At 49.1% G+C, this 27,090-nt stretch overlaps 1 protein-coding gene across 1 annotated transcript in view; it reads right to left on the bottom strand.

The window, feature by feature from the left end:
- Window positions 1–9,781: 9,781 nt before the first annotated feature.
- The window catches only part of FGD5 (FYVE, RhoGEF and PH domain containing 5), a 99,496-nt gene continuing 82,187 nt past the window's right edge, over window positions 9,782–27,090 (bottom strand). The window contains exons 9-20 of the mRNA XM_049766105.1: window positions 26,743–26,833; window positions 25,824–25,874; window positions 25,497–25,555; window positions 21,108–21,179; window positions 15,821–15,889; window positions 14,561–14,644; window positions 12,751–12,830; window positions 11,988–12,087; window positions 11,629–11,766; window positions 10,790–10,919; window positions 10,209–10,339; window positions 9,782–9,802 (exon numbers count right to left, since the gene is read on the bottom strand). Coding sequence (XP_049622062.1) covers window positions 9,782–9,802; window positions 10,209–10,339; window positions 10,790–10,919; window positions 11,629–11,766; window positions 11,988–12,087; window positions 12,751–12,830; window positions 14,561–14,644; window positions 15,821–15,889; window positions 21,108–21,179; window positions 25,497–25,555; window positions 25,824–25,874; window positions 26,743–26,833 — 1,026 coding nt within the window. The remainder of the gene's footprint in view (window positions 9,803–10,208; window positions 10,340–10,789; window positions 10,920–11,628; window positions 11,767–11,987; window positions 12,088–12,750; window positions 12,831–14,560; window positions 14,645–15,820; window positions 15,890–21,107; window positions 21,180–25,496; window positions 25,556–25,823; window positions 25,875–26,742; window positions 26,834–27,090) is intronic.

Raw genomic sequence — 27,090 nt, 5'->3', positions numbered from 1 at the left:
TGATTTGAATCCCAGCATCCCATATGGTCCCCCACCCAAGACTGCCAGGGCCAATTTCTGAGAGTAGAGCCAAAAGTAATCCCTGAACTTTGCTGACTGTGACCCAAAGAACAAAAAACAAACAAACAAAATATATTCACACAGGCACATATTTATAGAAAAATGAATGCTTATTAAGTACATGGACCAGAGACAGTTCGTTAAAATGGCAGCGACGGTGGTGAGTGAGCTTGGTGTAGAACAAGGAGTCAATTTTCAAAAAGAGCTGGGTTAGGATCTGAAGCCATAGTACAGAAGGGAGGGCACTTGCCTTTCACACACCCAACCTAAGTTTGATCCCCGACACCCCATATGGTCCTATGTTCCAACAGGAGTGATTCCTGAATTTAGAGCTCAGAGTAAACCCTGAACACCATTAGGTGTGACTCAAAACACCAAAAAGGAAAGGAGAGCCAGAGAAATAGCACAGCTGTAGGGCGTTTGCCTTGCAGGTGACCAACCCAGATGGACTTCTATTCAATTTCCGGCATCCCACATGTTCCCTGAGCCTGCCAGAAGCGATTTCTGAGCATAGAGCCAGGAGGGACCCCTGAGCGCCACCAGTGTGGCCCAACAACCAAAAACAAACAAACAAACAAACAAAAACCCAAAAAGGGGGGGAAAAAAAGCTAGGCTGGCAAAAGCAAATTGTATGTCTCTCGCTAACTTGAATTTTGATTTTTTAAAAAAAACTTCACTTAAACGACTGCTTTTTAATATACCATATATACCAGGAATAATATATATATATATATATATATATATATATATATATATATAATAACATTATACCAGGAATAACACCAGGCACTGCCAGGTAGTACTAAAACAGAAAAACAAGCTCAACATTGTATTGGATGTCTTAGCCTTTGCATTAAGGCAAGAAAAAGGAATGAAAGACATAAAAGCAAAAAGGAGCACCCATCTATGTCTATAGGGGAACATCCGATTACAAAACAACTACGAGAACTAAAATAAATCTAGTAAGGATTTATTATTTTTATAATAATTTGTATATTTATTTTTAGTAATAGGATAATTACCTTTCCTTTTATTGTTTTTTTTCTTTTTTTTTTTTTTTGTCTTTTTTGGAAGGGCACACCTGACTTACTCTTGGGGGCTGGAAAGTTAGCACAGCAGTAGGGCGTTTGCCTTCCACGCAGCCAACCCAGGATGGACCTGAGTTCAATTCCCAGCATCCCATATGGTCCCCAGAGCCTGCCAGGAGCAATTTCTGAGCACAGAGCCAGGAGTAACTCCTGAATGCTGCTGGGTGCGGCCCCAAAACAAAAATAAAACAAAACCCAAAAAAGTAATGACTTACTCTTACTCTTGGCTCTGAACTCAGGAATCACTGCTGGTAGGATGAGGGGGCCTGTGATGGGAGTCAGATGGGATGCCAGGGATTGAACTACATGAAAAGCAAGCACCCTGTCCTGTCAATGTACTGTTGTTTCACTCCATGATCATTTTTGGGGATTAGCTACCTAGTGGTGGTGTTCAGGGGTTACTCCTGGCTCTGCACTCAGGAATTATTCCTAGTGAGTTCAGGGAACCACAAGGGATGCCAGTGATCAAACCCAGTTTTCATGTAATGCAAGTGCCCTATCCACTATGCTATTGCTCCAGCCCACTTATAATCAATGTTTTGTTTGCTTTTGTTTTTGTTTTGGTTATTTGGGCCACACCTAGCGGTGCTCAGGAGTTACTTCTGGCTCTGTGCTCAGAAATCGATTCAGGCAGGCTTGGGGGACCATATGGGTTGCCGGGATTTGATCCAGCGTCCTTCTGCATGCAAGGCAAATGCCCTGCCTCCATGTTATCTCTCCAGCCCTATTAAACTTTTCTAAAAGTTTTTTTGGGAGGCCACATATGGTGACACTTGGGTTACTCCTGGCTATGCGCTCAGAAATTGCTCCTGGCTCGGGGGACCATATGGGGCTCCAGGGATCAAACCTAGGACCGTCCTGGGTTAGCAGCAAGCAAGGCAAATGCCCTATCTCTATGCTATCACTCCGACCCCTAAAATCTATTAAACTTTAAAAGAAATTTAAAAAATAATTTTTTTTTTGGTTTTTGGGCCACACCCGTTTGACGCTCAGGGGTTACTCCTGGCTATGCGTTCAGAAATCGCTCCTGGCTTGGGGGGACCATATGGGACACTGGGAGATTGAACCGTGGTCCGTCCTACGCTAGCGCTTGCAAGGCAGACACCTTACCTCTAGCGCCACCTTCCCGGCCCCCAAAAATAAATTTTTATACCATGCTTGTGGGTGGGAAGATTCAATTCTCTGAAGTTATTTTCTTTAAAAAAAATAGCTTTTATTGATTGATTGATTGATTGATTATTGGGCCACACCCAGCAGTGCTCAGGGATTACTCCTGGCTCTGCACTCAGAAATCGCCCCTGGAAGGCTGGGGGACCTTACGGGATGCCAGTAATTGAACCAGATCTCTCCAGGGTGAGGCCACATGCAAGGCAAACACCCTACTGTTGTGCTATCTTTTTGGCCCCATGAATTTAATTTCAAGACACAACAATCCCTTTTAGCAGGTTTCTTTTATTTTAATTGTCAAGTGTACATGGAAACACTAAAGACAAGAAGACTCAAAACAATCTATAAGAATAAAATCGAGGGATTTTTAACAACTGACTTTAAAATAGTGTAGTGGGAAGTGCACTTGCCTTGAATGCAGACAATCCTAGTTTGAACTTTGTCATCCCATCTGGTCCCACAAGTCCTGCCAGCTATAATCCCTGAGCACAAAGCCAGGATCTGGTTCTAAGCACCACCGGGTGTGGACCAAACCTCCTTCCCCACAGAAAGTGTAAAGTTATAGGAATTAAGGAGAGGTCCTATTGATACAAGGAATAGTAAACTCCTTGATAGATATTAGTTGTGCCATGTAGCAGGACAGCCCCTGAAGAGGTTGACTGATGGAGGGATGGAGAATGAGGCCCTTTTCTTCCAGCTCGGAGCACGTGTCTGCCACCCTGTCTAGCCCACGGTTCTGAGGTGAAACGGCGGGTAAACAGCTCGCAGACAGTCAGGCTCGTGGAAATATTTGCTTTATTCGGATGGACAAAACTGAAGTCCAAAGACTCAGCTTCAGTTCCAGCCAGCCAAAAAGCCCTCGCCTTCCACAGACCCTTGCTCTTATAGTCCAGAGTCAGGTCCCACCCAATGGTGGGATCAGATACCAACCAATGGTGGAAGCAGAATCAGGTCCTACCCTAGGGTGGGGGGCAGAATGCCAGGTCACACCCTAGGGTAGGGCACAATCACCTAATCAGATTAGGGTGAGCAACATAGTAATCCCCCAAAATATTTACATACACAACAATTCCCCCTTTTGTTTTTAGTAAACAAACAATATTGTCTACAATTATTAAAAGAAAAATTAGTCAATAATAAAAGAGCGGCTGTTTGCATAAGCGCATCACAGGAAAATGTAAAGAAAAACTTCTAACCTAAGCACAGGGTGTCTAAAACCAGAAACATGTATCAAGGAATCAACTACAAGCTCCTGAGAAGATAAATCTAAGACGTACATAGATCTTTCGAAGAGACACCAGAAAGGTTGTGTAGCAGGCAAGAAGAAGCACCTTTTCTTTATTTGTTGTTGTTGGTGGTGGGTCACACCTGGCAGTGCTCAGGAGTTACTCCTGACTCCACGTTCAGAAATCGCTCCTGGCAGATACCGGCATTTGAACCAATGACCTTCTGCATGAAAGGCCAATGCCTAACAGTGTGTAAGTGAACTGTGCTCAGGGCTTACACCCAGCTCAAGGTCAAGCGACCCTCAGGGTCGCTCCCAAGAAAACCATGGCAGTGAGTGTAAGCGACCCCCAGACACTGATCACAGTAAAGGATCGGGGAGCAATTTCTTTTTTATTATTTCTTTTATCCTTTCTTTTTTTTTTTTTTTTTTGTTTTTTTTTTGTTTTTTTTTTTTGGTCACACCGGCAGTGCTTAGGGGTTACTCCTGCCTCTGCACTCAGAAGTTGCTCCTGGCAGGCTCCGGGGACCATATAAAATGCTGGGATTTGAACCACCATTCTTCCGCATGCAAGGCAAATGCCCTACCTCCATGCTATCTCTCCGGCCCTGGCAAGAGCAATTTCTGAGCGCAGAGTACCTGGGCGCTGCTGGGTGTGACCCTCCCCCAAAAAGAATCCCTTAAGTATGCCCTATGTGTGTGAAGATCTCAGTTGACTGTCCAGCATTGCAAAATAAATAAACAATAAATAAATAAATAAATAAATATTCAACTAACATTCTATTCTGTTCAATGGCAGAAGTTTTTTTTTTCAGAATGATATTTATTTAATAAAAGTAGTTCTTGATTTTTATTCTTCCTGGGACTTATAGAGAAGAGTAAGTTTCCATCAGCTTTGGGTCAACTCTGAGCACATGATGGGTTCATGGCCTCTTAACCAGGGGCCATAAAGGTCCCCTCGAACCAAGAGAACTTGGGTGAAAGTCATGTAAATGGGAGGGTGTGGGGAAACCCAGCACAAGATAAAAGGTCAAGTTGGTAGAATGGGGGTGGAGGCATAAGAAGGAGATAAGTTCGGGAAAATGTTGAGGAAAAAAAAAAAACAGACTGTATAAATTATCAAGGTACTTCTCCAAGTTTTAAATTTTTTGTGATGGATTTTGAAAAGGCAGCCCCACTCCTTGAAAAGGCCCATTGAAAAATCAGAAATTTCTCTCCAAAGAAACTGCACTGGGACCAGTCTCCACTGCGTAGGATGCTTTTGTGTGATTTCCATTTGGGGCTGGCTCTGGGGATCAAGCCCAGGGACTCACACTTTCCAGACCTTAAGAAACTTGCCAGGAGCGACTTCTGAGCGCAGAGCCAGGAGTAGCTCCTGAGCACTGCCGAGAGAGGCCCAAAAACCAAAAAAAAAAGAGTGAAAAACGAAAGGAAGGAGAAAAAGGGAAAGAAAGGAAGGAAGGAAGGAAAGAGATAAATAAGAGAAAGAAAGGAAGGAAAGAAAAGAAAGGAAGAAAGAAAGGGAAGAAAGAAAAAAGGAAGGAAAGAAAGGTAGAAAGGAAAAGGAAGGAAGGAAAGGGAGAAAGAAAAAGAAAGAAAGGAATCAAGAAGGAAAAGGAAGGAAGGAAAGAAAAGAAGGAAAGGAAAGAGAAAGAAGAAATGAAGGAAAGAAAGAAAGGAAGGGAGGGAGGGAGAAAGAAGAAAGAAAGGAATGGAGGAAAAAAGAAAGAAGAAAGAAAGAAAACCATCTTTAGTTCATATTGCCACTGATACAGTAGCTGCCTCCACTTGGAGAACAGCTTTGCCCTTCTCAGGTACCTTCCACTCTCCCTGGCTTCCTCAGCCAGCAACACTGTCAGCTGCATCTGGATGCAAGGATCCCTGCAAAGACTCTGGCCTACCTTGGGCCTCACTGCACGAGGACATAGGCACATAGCACACCTCAGCACTGTAACATTAGGGCAGCATCACCTAGGGAGCCCCTGGATGGCTACCTTGGGCTTCTACCTGAGCCCAGTGTTGAGAGAACCGTGAGCTCCTGGGGAATGCCAACGTAGGATGGGCACTGTATCACATTCCAGCATGTTCTAGAAACAGCAAATCCTGTCACCGCTGCCCCAAGCAGCAGGTCTGGGCGCCCACACTTGGGGCTCCAGATTCATGGAGAGTCCTCAGGAAGGGAGCTTTAGAGCCCCAAGAAAGATATGCCCCATGCACATGGCCCCATAACCCACCAGAGCTTTGAATCCTTTTTCAAAGCAGATGGAGTCCACAGGAACCATCAGATGATATAGGTCCAGACATGGGGCGAGTGTCCATTCTACAGGAAGTTTGGGCTAGCTCCAGGAGTGGGGGGCTCCACAGTGTGGTGCAAGCACAACTCACCCCACCCTTTTTCCTGGCAACAGCCTGCTTGCTCCCCTGGAGCAGCAGCACAGAGACCACCAAGGCAGGCAAGGGGAATGCATTTATCCCCCAGATCTGCAGTCACAGCAGCACTCAACATGGGGCTCACTGAGGATAGGGACAGGGGATGTAATAAACACCAGCAGGTCTGGACTTGCCTATTGGGGACAGGATATCTGGGGTGCTGAATGTGACCCCAGGGGAAGGCCAACCCACACTACCTCGCTGGCCATATAGGTGTAGAGCACTTTGCCTTTGATGACGAACCAGAGCTGCTTCCAGCGCCTCTTGCCTTTCTTCCCACGGCAGAGGTAGCCACTGATGGCGGAGCCTTCTCCAGAGGCGGCCACCTGTGGGAGGGAAGCACCGGTCAGAGCACTAGAAGTCCAAAGGGACTTGGCCTTTGGCCAAGGGGAAGAAGGAGACCGAGAGAGAGCTGTGACATCTGAGATGTGGTGGAGATAAATCCAGCACCCTCACAGCAGAGAGCCAGGCCTAGAGAAGAAAGAATGACTAGAATGGTGGATGTTGGAGATGGAGGTATTGAATGGACCCAAGCCCAGTACTGCCTTGGGGCCTGCTATCCTCTAGTGGTCATTCCCATTCCACAAATCAACTTTGGTGGTCTTGGGCGGAAGGGTCCCCTAAGCAGGATTTCATATTTTTCTTTTTATTCTCTCTCTCTCTTTTTTTTTTTTTTTGGTTTTTGGGCCACACCCAGTGGCGCTCAGAGGTTACTCCTGGCTCTGAGCTCAGAAGTTGCTCCTGGCAGGCTCTGGGAACTATATGGGATGTTGGGGATTGCACCTGAGTCTATCCCAGGTCAGTACCATGCAAGGAAAAAGCCCAATCGCTGACACTTTCATTTATTTATTTATTTATTTATTGGTTTTTGGGCCACACTTGGCAATGCTCAGGGGTTGCTCCTGGCTCTGTGCTCAGAAATTACCCCTGGCAAGTTCAGGGGACCATATGGGATGCTGGGGATCGAACCGGGTCCATCCCTGGTCGACCGCATGCAAAGCAAATGCTGTGCTATCTCTCTGGCCCCCAAACCTGACACTTTTTAAATCTTTGTTGTTTCATACATTTCAGGAGGGATTCTTTGTACCAAAAGTTCCATGGGTGGAATGGAGAAAAAAATACTTAAGAATTTCAGGATCTCGGGCAGAAGTGATAGTATAGCGTGGAGGATGCTTGCCTTGCACACTGACAACCTGGGTTCTAGCCCTTTTATCCCATATGAACCCCTGAGCACTGCTGTGTGTGGCCCCAAAACAACAACAAAAGGTTTCAGGGGCCCGAGCAGTGGTGCAAGCGGTAAGGTGTTTGCCTTGCACGCGCTGACCTAGGATGGACCGGAGTTCAATCCCCTGGTATCCCATATGGTCCCCCAAGCCAGGAGTGATTTCTAAGCGCATAGCCAGGAGTAAGCCCTGAGTGTGTGGCCCCCCAAAAATAAAACAAAAAAAGTTTCAGGATTTCCTGCTAATGGGGTGTATTCTCTGTTCATTGTCAGCTCTGTGCCAAAGTAGTTAGCTGTCTTTCATTTGATAGACAGGTCCCTTGTGGGGGGGTCAGGACACAGATGGAACTTAAAGGGCAAGTCAGAAGGAGAAAAACAGACGGTAAGATCCCTCTCAGCTGGAAGATAATGACTCAAAGCAAATGAGCCAAATCCTTAAATTCTGACCACAGAGGGGCAACTGGATTGGGTTGGCAGACTGAGAGGGGCCACATGGTGGATGGAACTCGAGAATCAGCTCGGTGAGGGGGTCTGGTATGCTAAGGGTAGAAGACTTATTCAAATTCAACATTGCTGCAAACTGGGGGTGGGAGACAAGTGTCCTCCACACTCCACTGTGAAGTAGTAGAGAAGAGAGAGAAGGGGGGTGGGAGAGAGAAGAGGAGAAAGCAAGGGGGAGTAGTGGGGGACAGAGGAGAAGGGGGAGACAGAGGAAGGAAAACAAACAGAAGATCTGGGCCTGTATGTAGTCCAAACTCTCTCTACCCATGCCAGGAAGCTGACTTGCCCGGAGCCTCAGGCTCCTTGCCAGTAAGAAAAGAGGCCAGTGGTTTACGACAAATCTCCAACAGGCCATCTTTTGTCATGAACCATTAATCTTACTATCAGTACAGAAGCCTGGGTGGGAAAATTTTCCCTGAGTTGTTTCACGGTTAGAAAACTAGGCCCAGGGCCCGGAGAGATAGCAAAGCGGCGTTTGCCTTGCAAGCAGCCACTCAAGGACCAAAGGTGGTTGGTTCGAATCCCGGTGTCCCATATGGTCCCCTGTGCCTGCCAGGAGCTATTTCTGAGCAGACAGCCAGGAGTAAGCCCTGAGCACCGCCGGGTGTGGGCCAAAAACAAACAAACAAAAAAAGAAAACTAGGCCCAGGGGTCGGAGAGATAGCATGGAAGTAAAGCGTTTGCTTTGCATTCAGAAGGACGGTGTTTCAATCCCAGCATAACATATGGCCCCCGAGCCTGCCAGGAGCGATTTCTGAGCATAGACCCAAGAGTAACCCCTGAGTGCTGTCGGATGTGACCCAAAAAGAAGGAGCAGGATCTTGCCCCCAAGACCCCAAAACTCAGAAGGTTGGCACATATACCCCATATCACCCCAACATTAGCCTGGACTGCTTGGAGAATTCTAGAGATGGACCTGTACCCAACAACCTCATTGGATGTCCCCATTTAGAAGACCGTACATGTATACACTCACAGAGGTATAAACATACAGGCATAAACACACTTATACACAGATACAAATATACAGAGGCATAAACACACAGGTGTGAATATGCAGGTACACAGATAAAACGTTTGTATATGCCATACAGGTATAAACACCCATGCACTGAGTGTAACTATACATGGGCATAAACGCACAGGTATGAACACACATACATCAGGTAGAAACATATAGATATAAGCACATATACACACAAGTAAAAACCACAGATACACACATCCCCTGGGGGAACAGGTTCAGGCGGAGATAGGGAACATTGCTGATCTTTGCCAGGGAACAAGAAGTTATCATTCTGGTCTCACACAAGGGCAGAGCCACAAAGCGCCAGGACAGGGCAGTCTGGAATAAGCTCAGGAAAGGTGAAGGTGGTGGCTCCCAAGCTTTGCACTCCAAGAACACCCCCAAGTCCTATAAACCCACTGACACCAGAACAAAGATAGGTCGGCAAAAAGACTTCTGAGTATGCGCAAATGGGGAAGGTTAGAAAAAAGAATCTCTGAAGAAATACACACACACACACACACACACACACACACACACACACACACACACATTGGTTTTGGGGCCACACCCGGTGACGCTCAGGTGTTACTCCTGGCTATGCGTTCAGAAATCGCTCCCAGCTTGGGGGACCATATGGGACGCCGGGGGATCGAACTGCGGTCTGTCCTAGGGCAGCTGCATGCAAGGCAAATGCCCTACTGCGGTGCTATCGCTCTGGCCCCTCTGAAGAGACTATTATATTTACATGTTATATTATATAAAGTGTGTCTTTATTAGATGCACTTAAGTTTTCTGGAAGGATCCACAAGAAACACTGGTGGTGACCTCTGGAGACTTGTGGCTGAAGAGAGGGACAGAAAAGCAGGAGGTACGTTTCTCATCAAATACCCCCTTGTGCTTGTCAAAAAGACCTTTTTATCCTGTTACTTCCCAGGTTCTTAGTATGCAAACTAAGGGACACAGATGTGCCCCTCACCACCTGCACTTGCCAATCAGTGGAATGGGCCCCAGGGGGGCAGCTCATGGTGTTTATTCGCTTTGGCGGCTGACATCATGGCAGCATGTTTGTTTGTTCATAGTCAGGAGGAGAACACAGAGGCCTGTGGGCAAAGCTGAATTCAGCCCCACAAGGTCCTGTGGGCTCTCGGGGTAACTGAGCCAGAGGGGGTCTCCAGGAGAAGCCACCATTATCAAAGGGCAGGCCTGTGATTTATCAGCACCCTAGGCCCAGCCAATCATAGCCCAGGGCAGGAAGCGAAGGGGCAGCCAGAAGCAGAAAGACAGGTTGCATCACAAAATATTTCTGGGTCCCCTGATATCTTGATCCATTTGCTTGGTTATACTCAGAAGCAGGTTTCTCCCAGGTTAGGCTAAGGTAGCCCATAAACTATTCCCCAACCCCCATAAGTGTCCAGTCAGTCCTGATGGCCCTGGGTTCCCTTAATCCTGAAGAGCCTGGTTTGGTTGAACAGTGGGGGTGGGGTCCCCCACCTGCCCTGTGCTCACCTCAGTCAGGGCTGATGGGACTTTCTTCTGCTTCTTAAAGGTGGTGGGGTTGATACTGTGGAAGACGGATGAGAAGGAGCTGCTGGAGAAGCGGGGAGAAGCCAGGGGGAAGCTCATGCTCACGGGACGCTCTGCAACCGAGATGGGGATGAGGGCATGAGGGGTGACCGATAGGCCCAACTTCTCAGATCCACTCCCTTGAAATGCCAGCTGTGGGATTAAGTATCAGAAAGGGGTACACAGCTCTTCTGCAGACTCTGGTTTTCATCCTGCCTATCTTGGGGGAACAGAGGAGTGGAGTGGAAGCTCCTTTGGGCCTGATCCTGACCCTAGTCAGAGTCCCCTCAACCATGTCCTGCACCCACTTCTTCTGCTCTCCCCTCTCATGATCCTTACCCTCAGATTCCCACAACACAGTCCCATTCGACATTCAGTGTGGGTGTAAACACATGGTCCCATAAGACATTCGGTGTGGGTGTAAATATGGCTCCCACAGGGATGCATTTGAACCCCAAGCTCTGCTGTTTAAGCTCAGCTAGAGTCTAGGGGGCACAGAGTGGAAGAAGGCTCAGGCACCTCACCTCTCAGCAGACTGGGCACGTCCCCGCCCCTCTTCTTCAGCTCCCCGTAGCAGCCATCGCAGACCTTGGCCATCCGGTCCTTGAGGTACTTGAGGGGGTACTTGTTCCTCGAGCAGTTCCTGCAGATGATCTGGGGGCCAGAGCAAGTGGGTACATGTCACAGACACTTCCTGGACACACACACACACACACACACACACACACACACACACCAGGCCAGCATCACCCCACCTGTCCCCCATTCCAGGGACCCCGAGTTTCTGAGGAACTCAGCGTGGTGCAATTTGTTCCCCGTTCCTGTTTCTCTTTGCTCTGCTGGAAATCAAACTTTGGTCTCACATGTGTGTGTGTGTGACAGGGCACTACCACAAGTCACGTCCTTGACCCTGTGGATGCTTTTGCATCACTGACAGGATGTTACCATCAGGCTGACAACATAACTCGGGTCTGTCTCTACTTTGCTCAGGGCAAGAGAGACAAAGGGGCAAAATCTGTTCCATTTCTGGCACTACAGGATTCCCTAGTACTTCCAGGAAGGACTCCCCGCAAAGAGTCAGGAGTCACCCAACACTGCTGTATGTGGCCCCAAACAGTGATTAGAGAGGGATACTGACAACAGTGACACATTATATGGTCACATTACATGTGTCAGTGCACCGCATTCCTGTCATCTCCCCATGGAGACATGTCTAGTAGGACTCAGTGATCAGGCCCAAGGATGTCAGGGAGAAGGGAATCAACAATCCTGACCATTCCAGTGGGGGTTGGCCCTGGGTATGACCACAAAATACTGGATACCCCGAAATCCCTAGTATCCCCATCCATCCTGGGACCCTCACCTTGCCGCAGGCATGGCAGTGGTGACGCCGGAGCGTGAGGGAGAAGTCACAGCCGCAGTTCATACACATCATTACGTGAGTGACAGGCACCAAAGTGGGGGGCCGCTCCCCCAGGCTCACCCCTAGCCTCTCTCGGATCTGGAGTCACAGAATGGAGAAGGCAGTGAGGTGGGTGGGTGGGTGCCGTTTTCTGAGGGGTATCTGTGCATCGGTGGGGAAGGGTTTCAGGGATTAAAATCTACATGTTGTCTCCTTGGGTGCCCCACTTTTACCTCCTCCGGGTGTCGAAACCAGAGGGGCTGCACAGGAACTGGCTGAGAGTATGCACCCCCTCCCAGGGCCCCCTGTACCCCACTCACCTCCACACTGTGCTGGAAGGCGGCCAGGGCCTGGGCCTTGTAGTCCTCGGGGAGAGCTCTGCTCAGGCAGCTGTGCCATTCATCTCTCTCTGCACAGGAGCTGCAGAGGTCTGGGGGTGAGCCTGATGCAGGAGACCTTCCTATCCTGCCTCTTCCTCCTACATATTATGAGCTGCTCCAGCCCCCCAACCCCCCACACACACCTCCAGCCACCAGCCAGGTGATCACAGTGCAACAGGGAACAGTCGAGTCACTTCTCTAATGACCATCCCAGGGACCAGAAAGACTTACACAGAGGCCATGCCAGTGGGTGAGGGAGACCCCCAAAAATGCCCTTGTTCAGGAGGGACAAGCTAGCTGGTCCCAGACAGGGCTGCAAGCTTTGGGAGTGGGAGCTGGTGGAAGCCCATTATCTCCACTTTCCCCCCTTCTCATGCCCACATGACCCCACAGCCCACGCTGGGCCTGGGGTAGTGGGGACTGGGCCTCAGGAGCTTCTAAATGGCCTACTGGAAGGCTGGGAGCAGTCGGAGCAGTTCCACAGTGGACACTAGGTGTCGCTCACATCCAGCACTGAGAAGGTAGTGGGTGCATGGGGATCCCTAAGAGGTAAGGAAGGGCTTGCTCGGGAACTGCCAAGGAAGCAGCCCTCTAATCACTGAATCAAATCATGCATGCACCACTATTCCAAGCCTTCCCGCTTTAAAACCCTTTAAATTCCTTTGGCCCAGGCTCCCCTAGGCCCCAGGAGGCACCCCGTTACCTTGCAGACAGAGTTAGGCAGGACTCAGGGGTTTCGATCCTCAGGGCATAGGGCACCTTGTCCATCACAGGGCGGCTGACCTGGAACCATGTGACCACTCAGCGGGGTGCCAGGGTCAACTCTTGGCCTGAGTACCCTAGTCCTGAGTCCCCCTGCCACAAGTCCCCCAGTTCCGAGTGGCCCTGCCCTGAGTCCCCCCAACTCCACCACTGTCCACTCAGGACCCTGATTCTTCTCTACATGGTAGTAATCTTTCAGATCGTGTGTGCACATGCAGGTTACATGCCCTCTATGTATGCACGCAAAGATCTGTCCAGGTATATGTATATATGTGTGTCTTGTATAGGGGTATGGATCTGTGTATATGGGAGTAGACAAGTGATCATGTACATGTCTACATGGTACATGGCGTACATACTGTGCTTCCATGTGCACAGGTGCCTTGCATAGGCACAAACATGCGTACATACAAGTGCGCCTTATGTATCAGTGTATGTGTGTAGATGTGTGTTTATATTGGAGGTTGCTTTTGGACCTCTCTGCTAGGATGGCAAGAAATATCACTCCCAGGGCCCAATGTCCAGAACCTCCCTGCCAGGTACATCCTTTTTCTTTCCTCTCTTCTCCAGGTGCATTCTTCTACTCTCTGGGTGTTGCCCTCTTCAGGAGCAGCTCTTGGCTCAGAGAGGGAGAGATGAAGTCCTTACGGTAGAGGGTTCCACTAACTCTTCTCCTGTCTGCCAGGAAGCTCCGCAATGGATTCCTACACCTGTAACCTCTGAGGCCCCTCTCTTGTCCATTTCTGTGCTGGGCAGAACAAACTCCTGAAAACCTGTGCTCAGAACCCCCTCTGCTCCCGGCAGGAGCCGAGTCTCACTGCTGGGGGGCAAAGCCCCATAGGCTTCCCATTCTCCACTAAGTCTGTTTCATCACCTCTGACTTAGTCAGGTATATGGCATCACTTTCTTGGTGTGGCTAGTAGAGAGCCATTGAGCAGATGAAAGGGTAAGCCACTGGGTTCTCCCTGCACCCCAAATGGCCTGAACACTAGTAAGGAGGGACAGCGGGGACAAATTCCAAGAGCATCCACAGGGGAAGGAAGCCAGGCCCCAAGGAAAAATGCCTTGAGATTTTATGCAGTCACAGAGGTGGGGATTGCATGGGGCTAGCGGGGGCAGGGGGAGGGACAGGGAGTTAGCTGTCCCCTATGGGGTGGCTGTGGGGAAATGTGTTACAAGGGGGCTAGAGGGAAACTCAATGGCTGAGCACCTGCAGGGGTGAGGTACTGCCTGTCACCTCAGATGGGGTCCTGAGTGCCAGCAGGAGCAACTCCCAAATACAGAGCCAAGAGTAGTTTCCAAACAATAAATAAAAAAGAAATAATTCAAAGATTAAAACCATCATTTTCGGGATCAGAGAGATAGCATGGTGGTAGGGCATTTGCCTTGCATGCAGAAGGACGATGGTTCAAATCCCAGCATCCCATATGGTCCCCTAAGCCTGCCAGGAGTGATTTCTGAGCGGCGAGCCAGGAGTAACCCCTGAGCACTGCTAGGTGTGACCCAAAAACCAAAAACCAAAAGCAAAAAACAAACAAACAAACAAGGCATGCATGTTCTACAGTTTGCAAAACTCTCCCAGGCTCTTGGGTTTCATCCAGGGACACCTCCTCATCCAAGTTGGCCAAATTCTAGTTATAAAATCACACGGAGTCCCCTGCTTCTGGAATTCCTCTCTGCTCCTATCCGGTTGTGACCTCCAGTTCCTGGGGTTCCCAGCTAACCTGTGAGCTGCTCCTTTCAGCACTCACCTTCATTCCAGCCACCTTCAGTGTGTTCTTCAGCCGGTACTTCCCATCCTTTTGGGGATATGTGTACAGAAGTACGTCGCTCATCTGGGGACGGGGGTGCGAGTCAGAGGGGACTGGGTTCTTACTTAGTTCCATGTCAGGGGAGCAGGGTGCTAGGAGGGACTGGTACTGAGGGGTCAGAAAGTTCCTAGAGGCTTTGTTGCTTTTCACACACCCTCAAAGTATCTAACACATCCTGCCTGGTGCCCATAAAGACTACCATGGAATGAGCAGGTGGACCAGCTGCTTAGGACCCAGGATTTGATTGTTTTGTTTTGTGACACTTGGGGGTTACTCCTGGCTATGTGCTCAGAAATCGCCCCTGGCTTGGGGGACCATATGGGACGCCAGGGGGATTAACCACGGTACGTCCTAGGCTAGAGCGGACAAGGCAGATGCCTTACTGCTTGTGCCACTGCTCTGGCCCAGGACCCAGGATCTGAGGGTGCAGAAGCAGCCGCAGGCACCCAGGGTGGGGAATGAGTATGGCTGGAGTGGACCCCCAAAGCCTCCCCCCAAAATTGAAGAATTAAAACATAGTTTTCAAATGTTCGAACGCTAACTTGGTGGCTGGCATGGCTTCTCCCACTGAACTCCAAGGTCCACCACTGAAAGGCAAGGACTGTGGGAAAGACTCCTTGGCTGTTGGGCAGTTTCTGGGGGTGCTGTGGGTCCTGAGGCTTGAGACTGGCCAGAGCTGAGTGACCAAAGCTGTGGGCAGCTCTTGTCAAGGCTGGGGGGCAGCAGAAAGAGCTCAACAGAGTGCTCAAGGGCATTGTCCAACCCTAGGTCCCAACAAGGTCTTTTATTTGGGGGGGTTCAAACCCGGCAGTGCTCAGGGGTTACTCCTGGCTCTGTGCTCAGGTATTACTCCTGGCTCTGCGCTCAGAAATTGCTCCTGGCATGCTCAGGGGACCATATGGGATGCCAGGATTCGAACCACCATCCGTCCTGGGTTGACTGTGTGCAAGGCAAATTCCCTACCACTGTGCTATCTCTCCGGCCCCCCAGTTTAGTCTTTCTGTTATCTTTTTCTGGATCTCTGCTGTCCTGTACTAGGTAAGCAGGGGGAACCCTGGTCTTGGGGTGGTCTGGTTGGGAGCAGAAAAATGGGAAGTGGGCGAGTTTCCACAGGTAAACAGATGGTTGTGGATTATTGGGGACAGAGGAAACCATCTCCTACTCCTACTCCACTGCTCAGGCTGGGGGGCAGAGACTCACCAAAAACAGGTGTCGGGGGCGTCGAGTCCTCCCTGTCACCTTCATCAGTGTTCCTTCCTTCAGAAACTCCTGTGGTGGTGGGGGGCACAGACCATGGGGTAAGGTGGGAAACTTAGAGGACTACCTGGGGGGCGGGAAGTGGGGTACGGGCAAACTCTTGCTTAAGAGTCAGACCCCATGAGGGGCACCCTAGCCTGGATCCCACACAGCCCCTCACCCTTCTGGCCATCAGGAGATCTTCAGCCTATGCCCACCCCGTGTGATGGCCGGGAGCCCCTAAGACAGGGATGGAGGGATGGAGAGAGGGTGGTTAAAGCCATCGGTTGCCATGAATGATGGTCCCAGTCCCTGTGATTCTGGAGACAGACAGATAGACAGACAAACAACAAATGCACTGAGAGCCAAGCTGTGAGAATTTAGTTTCAGGGCAATGAGCCCCCAGAGCTCTGGGTGAGCGCTTATCCTGGGTTTTTGTCCTTTTTTTTTTTTTTTTTTTTTTTTTTTTTTTTTTGCTTTTTGGGCCACACCCGGCGGTGCTCAGGGGTTACTCCTGGCTGTCTGCTCAGAAATAGCTCCTGGCAGGCACGGAGGACCATATGGGACACTGGGATTCGAACCAACCACCTTTGGTCCTGGATCGGCTGCTTGCAAGGCAAACACCGCTGTGCTATCTCTCCGGGCCCGGTTTTTGTCCTTTGTGGTTCGTGGCTCAGACTGAAGGATGGAACCCAGGGTGCAAAGGGGACACTCTCGGCTCTGAGCTTAGAGTCACTTTGGGCTGTGTTTGGGGGGTCATCTGCAGTGCTGGAGATAGAAAAGGAGTAGGCAGAATACAAGGCAAGTGTTTAACCCCTATGCGTGCATACTCTCTCTCTCTCTCTCTCTCTCTGTCTCTCTCTGTCTCTCTCTCAAACACACACACACATACACAAATTTATTTTGTTTTGTTTGGGGGCCAGACCTAGCAGTGCTCAGGGGTTAGTCCTGGAGGGGCTCTGGAGACCATATGGGGTGCCAGAGATTGAACCTAGATTGATCACGTGTGACTAAAGCTCTTGGCCTGCTGTGCTATCTCTCTGATATATCTCACAGATATAGTCTTTCTAAACTTAAACATTTATTTTTAAAATTAAGGGTTGCAGTGATATTACAGTAGGTAGGACATTTGCCTTGCATGCAGCCAATATATATAGGTACAATCTTCAGCACCCTATATAGTTTCCTGAGCCCGGTAGGAGTGATCTCTGAGCACCAGCATCGGTAAGACCTGAACACCCCTGGATGTGGCCCCTCTAAAAAAACATCTTAAATTTGGGGCTAGAGTGGTGGCGCAAGCAGTAGGGTATTTGCCTTGCACGTGCTGACCTAGGATGGACCCCGATTCAATCCCCCAGTGTCCCATATGGTCCCCCAAGCCAGGAGTGATTTCTGAATGCATAGCCAGGAGTAACACCTGAGCATCACCATGTGTAGCCCCAAAACAAAACAAAACAAAACAAAAATCTTAAATTAATGTTTTAGTTTTTGGGCCCCACCCAGTAGAGTTCAGGGCTCACTTCTGGCTCTGTGCTCAGAGATTACTCCTGGAGATGTTTAGGAGATCATATGGGAAATCAGGGATCTATCCCATGTCAGCCATGTGCCAGACAAATGCACTACCTGCTGTACTATCTCTTTGGCCCTACATACACACATTCTTTTTGCTTTTGTTTGTTTGTTTTTGGGTCATACCCGGCAGCGCTCAGGGGTTACTCCTGGCTTTATGCTCAGAAATCGCTCTTGGCAGGCTCGGGGGACCATATGGGATGTCGGGATTTGAACCACCATCCTTCTGCATGCAAGGCGAACACCCTACCTTCACGTTATCTCTCCGACCCCACATTCTTTTTTTATGGTAATCAAAATATTTAATTATCCTTTTATTACATTTTTCTGAACACATTTCAGTCTTCATCAATACTTGTCAGGTTGTTAAATTTATATTTGACAGTATTTTAGACCAATTTCCTTCTCCAAACACCTTCCTTCATACCACATTTTAGACTGTAGTCTACATCCCAACTCTAAACTTGTTTTTTTTTCTACGATTTTGCTCAGTAATTTCTGACTTGCTGTTTATAACAAATTTCCTTGTTTCAGTGGTTCTTCTGATTTGTGTTACCTGTAAAGATCTTCCTCAGTAATAAAATGTTCTTGTTGGCTATTATGCTTTAACTTAACTAAGAGATCCTTCATGCTGTATTCAAATTAACTTCAGTTTCCATTAGATTCAATGTGAGATTCTGGGCCCGGAGAGATAGCACAGCAGTGTTTGCCTTGCAAGCAACCGATCCAGGACCTAAGGTGGTTGGTTCGAATCCCGGTGTCCCATGTGGTCCCCCATGCCTGCCAGGAGCTATTTCTGAGCAGACTGCCAGGAGTAACCCCTGAGCACTGCCAGGTGTGGCCCAAAAACCAAAACCAAAACCAAAACCAAAACAAAAACAAAAAAACAATGTGAGATTCTGCATTTTTTAACTTTCTACTACCTTTTTTGCTGCATTTATTAGAAAAGATGATTTTTATTTTTTTAATTTTTTAAACTTTATTTATTTTATTGATTAATTGATTGGTTTCTGGGCCACACCCTGTGGTGCTCAGGGGGTAACTCCTGGTTCTGCACTCAGAAATCACCCCTGGCAGACTGAGGGAGCATTTGGAATGCTGGAATCGAACCAGGTCCCTCCTGGATCAGTCGCAAGCAAGGCAAATGTGCTATCTCTCCAGCCCCAAGATGATGATTTTCCACTTAGCATACAATTCACCTAACTCTTAACTTTCCCCCATGGAGTGGTTAGTAGTTAAAGTGTTGAAAATGGGATTGAAGGCTTCTTTCCAAGAGATTCTCTTAAGCAACTTCATTTTTAAAGGCATGAAAGAATCTGGGACATCAAATATTCTTTTCAAAGACTTCTGCTGCTTCCTGAAAACTGCCATCTTCCATTGAAACAGCTAGAGCCTGAATTTTAATTAAATTCTCTATCTCACCATGGAGTTAGTCGTGTTCCCTTTCAGTGGAAGCCCAAATCATCAGGGCTGATTCCGAGGGTGTGATTCATTGATCAACTTCAAATTATGCACCAAGGGCTTTTCCTGCAGAAATTCTAGTCAAAAATTGACATATGGGCTTGGAGAGATAGCACAGCGGTGTTTGCCTTGCAAGCAGCCGATCCAGGACCTAAGGTGGTTGGTTCGAATCCCGGTGTCCCATATGGTCCCCCGTGCCTGCCAGGAGCTATTTCTGAGCAGACAGCCAGGAGTAACCCCTGAGCACCCCCGGGTATGGCCTGAAAAACCAAAAAAAAAAAAAAATTGACATACGTAGACAGTTCTCAGTTGAGAAGCTCTTAGATTAAAGAGCCCATGAAAAACAGCCTCGGTGGTCTGGAGAAAGTCACTGAAGCAATCCTCACAGAAGTTTCGGCAAAGAGAGAGACAGAAGCGACCGGAGAGATAGCATGGAGGTAGGCATTTGCCTTGCATGCAGAAGGATGGTGGTTCGAATCCCGACATCCCATATGGTCCCCTGAGCCTGCCAGGAGCGATTTCTGAGTGTAGAGTCAGGAGTAACCCCTGAGCACTGCCGGGTGTGGCCCCAAAACAAAAAGAAAGAGAGAGAGAGAGAGAGAGAGAGAGAGAGAGAGAGAGAGAGAGAGAGAGAGAGAGAGAGAGAGAGAGAGAGAGAGAGAGAAGAAATCTAGCATCCAGCTAGAGGCACAGGTCTTGGCCTCAGCCACCAAAGCCACGCCCTTCCAGGCCCTTCTCTTCTTCAGGATTCTCCACTTGTACCTGGACCTCCACATAGACATATTCTTTTGTTGTTGTTGTTTGTTTGCTTTTGGTTTTTGGGTCACACCTGCGGTGCTCAGGGATTACTCCTAGCTCTGCACTCAGAAATCGCTCCAAGTAGGCTTGGGGGACCATATGAGATGCTGGGGATCAAACCTGGATCTATCTCGGGTTGGCTGCCCATCCCTCTGGCCCCACAGATACACTCTTGACTTGGTGTTTGAGTTAAGTCTGACTTTTTCTTTGCTCCCCTTTTATGTGGAACTTTAAGTAGGAATAAGTTTGTCTTTCAGGAATGAAAAAAATAAAAGGAAGTTTTGAGATGCTTCATCCATAGCTCTGAGGGGTATTTGACTGGGTTTTCACAGCAACACTAGTTTAATCCAAAAACACTTCTCTGAGGGGAGAACTTGCAGAAACTGAGTCCCAGACAGTATTTCTTCTTTCTTTCTTTCTTTCTTTCTTTCTTTCTTTCTTTCTTTCTTTCTTTCTTCTTTCTTTCTTTCTTTTTTTCTTTCTTTCTTTCTTTCTTTCTCTTTTCTTTTCTTCTTTCTTTTCTTTCTTTCTTTCTTCTTTCTTTCTTTTTCTTCTTTTTCTTTTCTTTCTTTCTTCTTTCTTTCTTTTCTTTTTCTTTCTTTCTTCTTTCTTTCTTTCTCTCTTTCTCTTTTTCTCTCTTTCTCTCCCTCTCTCTCCTCTCTCTCTCCCTCCCTCCCTCCCTCCTCCCTCCCTCCCTCCCTCCCTCCCTCCCTCCCTCCCTCCCTCCCTCCCTCCCTTCTTTCTTTCTTTCTTTCTTTCTTTCTTTCTTTCTTTCTTTCTTTCTTTCTTTCTTTATTCTTTCTTTCTTCTTTCTTTCTTTCTTTCTTTCTTTCTTTCTTCTTTCTTCTTTCTTTCTTTCTCTCTCTCTCTCTCTCTCTCTCTCTCTCCCTCCCTCCCTCCCTCCCTCCCTCCCTCCCTCCTCCCTCCCTCCCTCCCTCCTTTCTTTCTTTCTTTCTTTTTTTCTTTCTTTCTTTCTTTCTTTCTTTCTTTCCTCTTTCTTTCTTTTTTTCTTTCTTTCTTTCTTTCTTTTTCTTTCTTTTTTCTTTCTTTCTTTCTTGTTTTGGTTTTTGGGTCACACCCAGCAGTGCTCAGGGGCTACTCCTGCTCTACACTCAGAAATCGCTCCCGGCAAGCTCTGGGATGCCAGGATTCGAATCACCATCCTTCTGCATGAAAGGCAAATGCCTTACCTCCATGCTATCTCTCCAGCCCCCAGACAGTGTTTCTGTAAAGGTGTCCCCAACAGCAGCATAAGGGGAGCAATGACTGAAGGTCCCGGTAAAGTCGTCCCAGCCTGTCCCCTCGGTAAACAGCAGGGGTCTGCTGTCTGGAGGCAGCCCAAGGAACAATGGGCTTATCAGGCCACACTGCCTGCCAGGTTGCCCTCGCCCTGCCCTCGCCCCTGTCCACGCCTGGCACTCACCCTTCCAGGCTGGAGAAGATCTTGCTGTCCCCGGACACTGTGTTCAATGTGGACCAGCTTCTGCAGATTTTCCTATGGGCAAGGGGAGGAGGTGATGGTCAGGGCACCCCAAAGGATTTCATTCCTCTGGACAGGCTGGTATGGCTTTTGCCTCAGAGGAAGAAGATGGCCCGTAGAAGTGATGGCTCCATTCAGTTTCCTGGCAGCAGAAGGACCAAGAGGGATGTCCCCCAGGTTGGGAGGGGGGTTCAGGGTGCCACCCCATGATCAAGCCACTTCCTGAATGATCTAACACTACTGATATCTGGGATCCAACAGTCCTTTCTGTAGGATGGGTGGCTAAGGGGGACCATATAGCCTCTCTGTGCTGTTCCATAGTCCTGCTAAGCCATCAACTCGAGTCTCCATAAGGCGGGGGCTTCCAGAAATGAGGACCCCAAGGTGACAGACACTCTGGGTTAGGCTGTCTGTCTGTCTGGCAGCAGAGAAGGGGCACCTTTGAGAGTGCAAAGGCCTGAGCCCTTGAACACCTGAGGTTGGGGGAATACACATGCAAAGTGAAGCATCTTCACCCTCTAAGCAGAGCTCCCCACAACAAAGAAAAAGCAAACACAATGTGTGTGCGTGCGTGCGTGCGTGCGTGCGTGCGTGTGTGTGTGTGTGTGTGTTGTGTGTGTGAGGTTTGGGGTGATGCTGGAACCCCTCACAGAGTCAGGCTGTGAAGTCAACTTATCCTGTGAAGTGGGGCGAAAAGACCACTGAAGTGACTGCAGATAGGGCTTGTGATGGATGATGTACCAGAATGGGAGGAAAGGCCTGGAACAGGAAGTCTCCTTCCTCCCTGTGCCTCCCACTGAATCCCAAAGACCCATGGGTCCCTGGTGGAGTCCTGGGCACTATTGCCCTCTGGTGGCAGCACAAAAAATGTCAGAGGGTCAAGTTTAAGTGGGCAGACCTGGGGACTGCTGAGTGCATCCGGGAACCCCAAACATGGGGTCTGTGGTGGTCCCTTGCAAACAGAAGTTTGGGAATGACACAGAGGCCTGGAAAGGCCTCTTAGCTTCACTCTAAGAACAGGAAAAGGCATATAAGGGGAGCAGGATGTTCCTCCCCACCAGCCTGGAGACTGACCACAAGGGCAGCTAGAGCAGAAGCTGGGGCTTGAGCAGAGGGGTCCAGGGTCATGCTGGATGCGTGCATGAGGCCCACAATACCAAACCCAGCTCAGAAAGATCCCAACTTTACTGTCTCACCTCCTGCCACTGCATACCCCCTCCCCAGATGATGCCATGATGGGAAAAGTGACAGCAAGGTGACCTTAGTCTTTACAGTGTTTCTGGGGTGCTGCTCATTTAATATTACAACAAACACCCCATCTAGAGCAACAGTATAGAGGCGCAGGCACTTGCTTTGCAAACTGGTGACCCGGATTCAGTTCCAAGCACTGCCTATGGCCCCCTGAGTCCCTTCAGGAGTGATCCCTGAGTGCAGAGCCAGGAGTAAGCGCTGAGCACCACCAGGTATAGTCCAAACCCAAAAGAAAACACCCCAGAAGCTGGGAGATAAACCTCAAATTATCTTCCAGACATTAAAACATTTGCCAGAATTGTGGGGTGTGCACAGGAAGCCAGTAGAAACCAGGGACCCTAACCCAGTACTTCTTTGCCTTTTTCCACTTATGATCCCTTTGGAGTCAGGACATATTTAGTTTTGAATTAATTTTCAGTGGTTGGTTGTTCAGAAACCTTTCATTGTTGTCACATTTTCTGCAAAACCGCCTACCCTGTTCAGGGTAGAGTCACAGGACTCTATTCCACTGTGCAAGCCACATGGAAGAACTAAATGCTAGAGAAATTGTGAGCACAGGTTCAAGGAGTATGGAGGAAGGTGCCCTGGGAATGAACATTTAAGAAATTTTTAGCAGAGAGCTCCCTACCCACTGTACTATCGCTCTGGCCTTGAGAAAGCCCTTTAGTGAGGAGGGCAGAACTGTGAACACAGGTGAAAGAGAATCAACAAACTTAAAAGTTAAGTAAGAAGAGAGCATTTTCAACTGAATCACAAAGAGAAAAAAAAAGGGCTTCATAAGAAAAATGGGCAGGGGGTGCTGAGAGAGAGTATAGCCGGTAAGGTACTCTTTTTGGATGACCCAATTTCGACCTTCAGAACCCCATTGGTTTCCTAGTACTACCAGTAGTAATTTCTTAGTGCAAAGCCTGGAGTAACCCCTGAGCATCATGAGGCATGGCCTTCCAAAAAAGCAAATTGGCTGGGTTTTTATTGTAGCTCAGAGTAGAATACTTGTTTGAATACAAGTATGAAGCCCTGGGGCCAGAGAGATAGTATGGAGGTAAGGCATTTGCCTTGTATGCAGAAGGACGGTGGTTTGAATCCCGGCATCCCATATGGTCTCCTGAGTCTGCCAGGGGCGATTTCTAAGCATAGAGCCAGAAGAGACCCCTGAGCATCACCGGGTGTGACCCAAAAACAAAACAAAAACAAAAAAAACAAGCAAACAAGTATGAAACCCTAGGTTGATCCCTGGCCCAAAGCCAAGAGGGGCAGGAATAGCTCCAAGCAGCAGGTGTGGGGTCTGAGCTGTGCAGTAGCTGTAGGGACAGAGAGAAAAAGCCCCCAATCTATCCTTGAGAGCCACAAGGCTCTATCTCAGTTATCTACACTGTGTTTACACCCCCCATAGTGTCCAAGCCTGAGGTTGGGACCAGCTGGATGCACAGACAGCATGGGAGATGCAGGGTCAGTGGTGCTGTGTAACTAAAGTCCAACCCTGGTAAGCATTGACCTGCCCTGTCCCTGCTCCAGTTTCAGGAGAGATGCCAAGACCTTTCCTGACTGGCTTTGCCTCTCAGCATTAGAGGAACCCATGGTGAAGGGGTACGTGGAAGACCCAGGCCACCTGCTACAAAACCTGATCAACATGTCAGGCCCCCAAATAGCCCTTCTCTTCAGCCACATACATGGTGGTGGTGGGGTCTTGCCATGTGTCTGAGATGGCCACATGACACTGGCTCATGCCAGCAGAGGGGAGTTGAGGACCGTAAGATATATCTGAAATATCTGACTTCAGCACCCCTGATCCCTATCCATCCTGCCCCCAGATCTTCTTACCTACCCTGTCTTAGCCTCCCCGCCATGTTGGATGGCCCTCAGAACTCTACCTTAGCCCATAATTTGCTACCTCCATATATGTGCCCTGCCAATATCCATTCTGGCACCCCAGTTCTCCCTCTGCCTTCATGAGCAGAGGGTATTTTTAGGTCTCCCTGAGCAAGACCCCACCAGAATCTGGACATCTCCCTCCTTGGGACCTGGCGGCCTCTTATCCCACTCTACCACATTGGCTTCAGTTTTCTGGGTCTGTGCATTTACCGCCCTACTAAACTGAGCTTTCCACAGGGTGGGGAGTCATTCTCATCTCTGTGTCCTCTTTCCCAACACAAGGTGGGGACACATGTAAGAGGCCCACAGGTGCTCTTCCTTTCTCCTTCTTCTACCTGATGGCGACTGGAGCTGCTACAGAAAAGTATCCACACCTCCATGAAGACTCACAAATCCATCACTGAATTTTCACTGAAGACATCACCAATTGATCACAGAATTCCTCCCCAACTCAATGGGGGGCTTCAGTCTCAGAATCATCTTCTTTTCTTTTCTTTTGGTGTTTGGGTCACACCCGGTGGAGCTCAGGGTTTACTCCTGGCTCTGCATTCAGAAATCGCTTCTGGCAGGCTCAGAAGACCATATGGGATGGTGGGATTTGAACCACCGTCCATCCTTGATCGGCTATGTGCAAGGCAAATGCTCTACCTCTGTGCTATCTCTCCAGCCCCTCAGACTCATCTTCAAAATGAAGCTTTAGGACATTTCTACCTTAGCAGAGCAGAGGACATATCTGGACTCAAGGAACCAAGGACACTGAGGGGGATACACACACAGACTGGTCCACCCTTGGCGGAGGCCCAGCAAATATCCCACCAGCATCTAACACTCAGAATACCACTGGCAGAACTGAGGGGTATTCTTAGAGCTCAGGGGCTCCTGGAGTGTTTGTTAAACATTCAAGATTTCGATGGCTGGCTCTCAGGTGAGCCTGGGATTTTGGGGCTCTTTGGGAGCCAATGCAGATGGCCTCAGACTACTCCCAGGAAGTTAGTTATGAGAGCTGTAGCCTCCCTCACTCCTTTAAAGTCGAATCAAGGCCCAGGAATCAGTCAGTAATTGCAGTTCCACAGAAAGGCAGGGCTAGACTCTAAGGTCCCCTGAATCCTCCACAGCCTCTTCCCAAAGCTAAGGAGGACACAGTAGTCCTAAGGGAAGGTAAAACATTCTGGAACCTTCACCCAAGGGAGGGTTAGAGTCTGGACTCACCCCTTGCTCCATGCTGTCATTGGCATGATCCGTGATGGAAGAGATGAGGGTCAGTGCGCCTGAGGAGAGGAACAGAACAAAGACATGGGCTGTCAGAAAGCCGGTCCATTCCTCCTCCCCATGGCCCCTGGAACCATAGTGCCACTGTCATAGAGGGCCCAAGTTTCCAGGTGCAGGCCACAGGTCTAAACTCACCATCAAGTGCCCATAAAAAGGACAGGGCAGAACCCAAGTATGGAGGGACAGGACTATGAGAAGGGCAGAGCCCAGAGTGGGGTACATAGCTTCTGGCAGGGATGCATCCCCTCCTCTGGTGCCCCAACTTACCTTGTGTGTTGTCGTACTCGGCTGAGTCTGGGCAAAGATTATTGAGATAATCTGCAGGGAGAAAGAGCAGAGTCAGCTATGAAACCTTCATTCATCTCAAAGACTGAAGGAAAGTTCCACAAGAACAGGCAACACCCCCCAACTCTGTTGCCCCTATACCACACCCAGCCCGCTCTCAGCCTGATTAGCACAGTGCCACTTCAACCAGCCCTTCTCCCCCATATCAACTGTTTCCTGAGCACCTGCCTTGAGCCTGGTTCTGGGGGAGTCCCTAAAGGGGAAGGCAGGAACCTGCATATTCCCACCCCTGGGGTCATGGCACATAGCCCCCACCTCCCACGTGCCCTCTCCCAGAGTCCAAGGGGATGTCCTCCCTCCTCTTTCAGCCCCATCCCTGTATCCACCCCACTTCCTTGCTGTACCCCTATGGGGTGGTGTGAGAGCAAAGAGGGTGGAAGGAAGTTGCTGACACACTTAGCAGCCCAGTGTGTATATCTGTGTGTATGTAGATGTGTGCTTATGTGCTCGTGTGTGTGTGTGTGTGTGCATGGGGGGCAGGGGCTCAGGACACCCACAAATCAGAGACTGGGGGGGCAGCTCTGCGCAGTCCTCATAGCCTGACCTGCTACCACAGCTGCAGCCATGCTTGGGGCCATGTTCCCTGAGATGCTGGTACTTGGGATGGGGGTTTCAACCCCATGTGGGGGCTGCTGGGCAAGAGTGCCCAGAGTGCAGGACAGAAGTGGGTGTTTCTGGAAGTGGAGACGAAGGAGGCAGGGCAGAGAACACTTCATTTCCAGCAGCAGAAAGTGCTGGGGGAGGCTGATTTGGCCACAGGTGGAGGAAGGGGCAAGCGCATTCGGGGTGGACTCCATGGTCAGGACTGGAGCCTGGTAGTAGCAGAAGGGCGAGTACCCACCTGTGAGCAGCACTTGGTACTGGAAGAGCCGCTGTACCACCTTCAGCAGCCGATGCTTCACAGCCACGCCGCCTCCGGGCACACCCTGCTGCTGCCAAGACAGAAAGCCCCTCAGAGACCCAGTTTTCCCACTCCAGCCTGGGGGTGGGGGGCTCCACAGGAACACTCCAGGGGAGCATGGGGACACACCTCTCAGAGTCCCCACTTTGTGTCTGATGTGAGTATGAGAAAAGGCTGCATATATCAATATGCATGGACACACCATACACACATATTACACACACACACACACACACACACACACACACACACACACACACACACACTGTTTTCTTTTTTTTTCTCTCT

Source organism: Suncus etruscus, chromosome 20 (genome assembly GCF_024139225.1).
Source record: "Suncus etruscus isolate mSunEtr1 chromosome 20, mSunEtr1.pri.cur, whole genome shotgun sequence".
Classification (NCBI taxonomy): domain Eukaryota; kingdom Metazoa; phylum Chordata; class Mammalia; order Eulipotyphla; family Soricidae; genus Suncus; species Suncus etruscus.
Note: the sequence above shows the minus strand (reverse complement) of the source record. Positions and strands in the feature narration are given on the sequence as shown.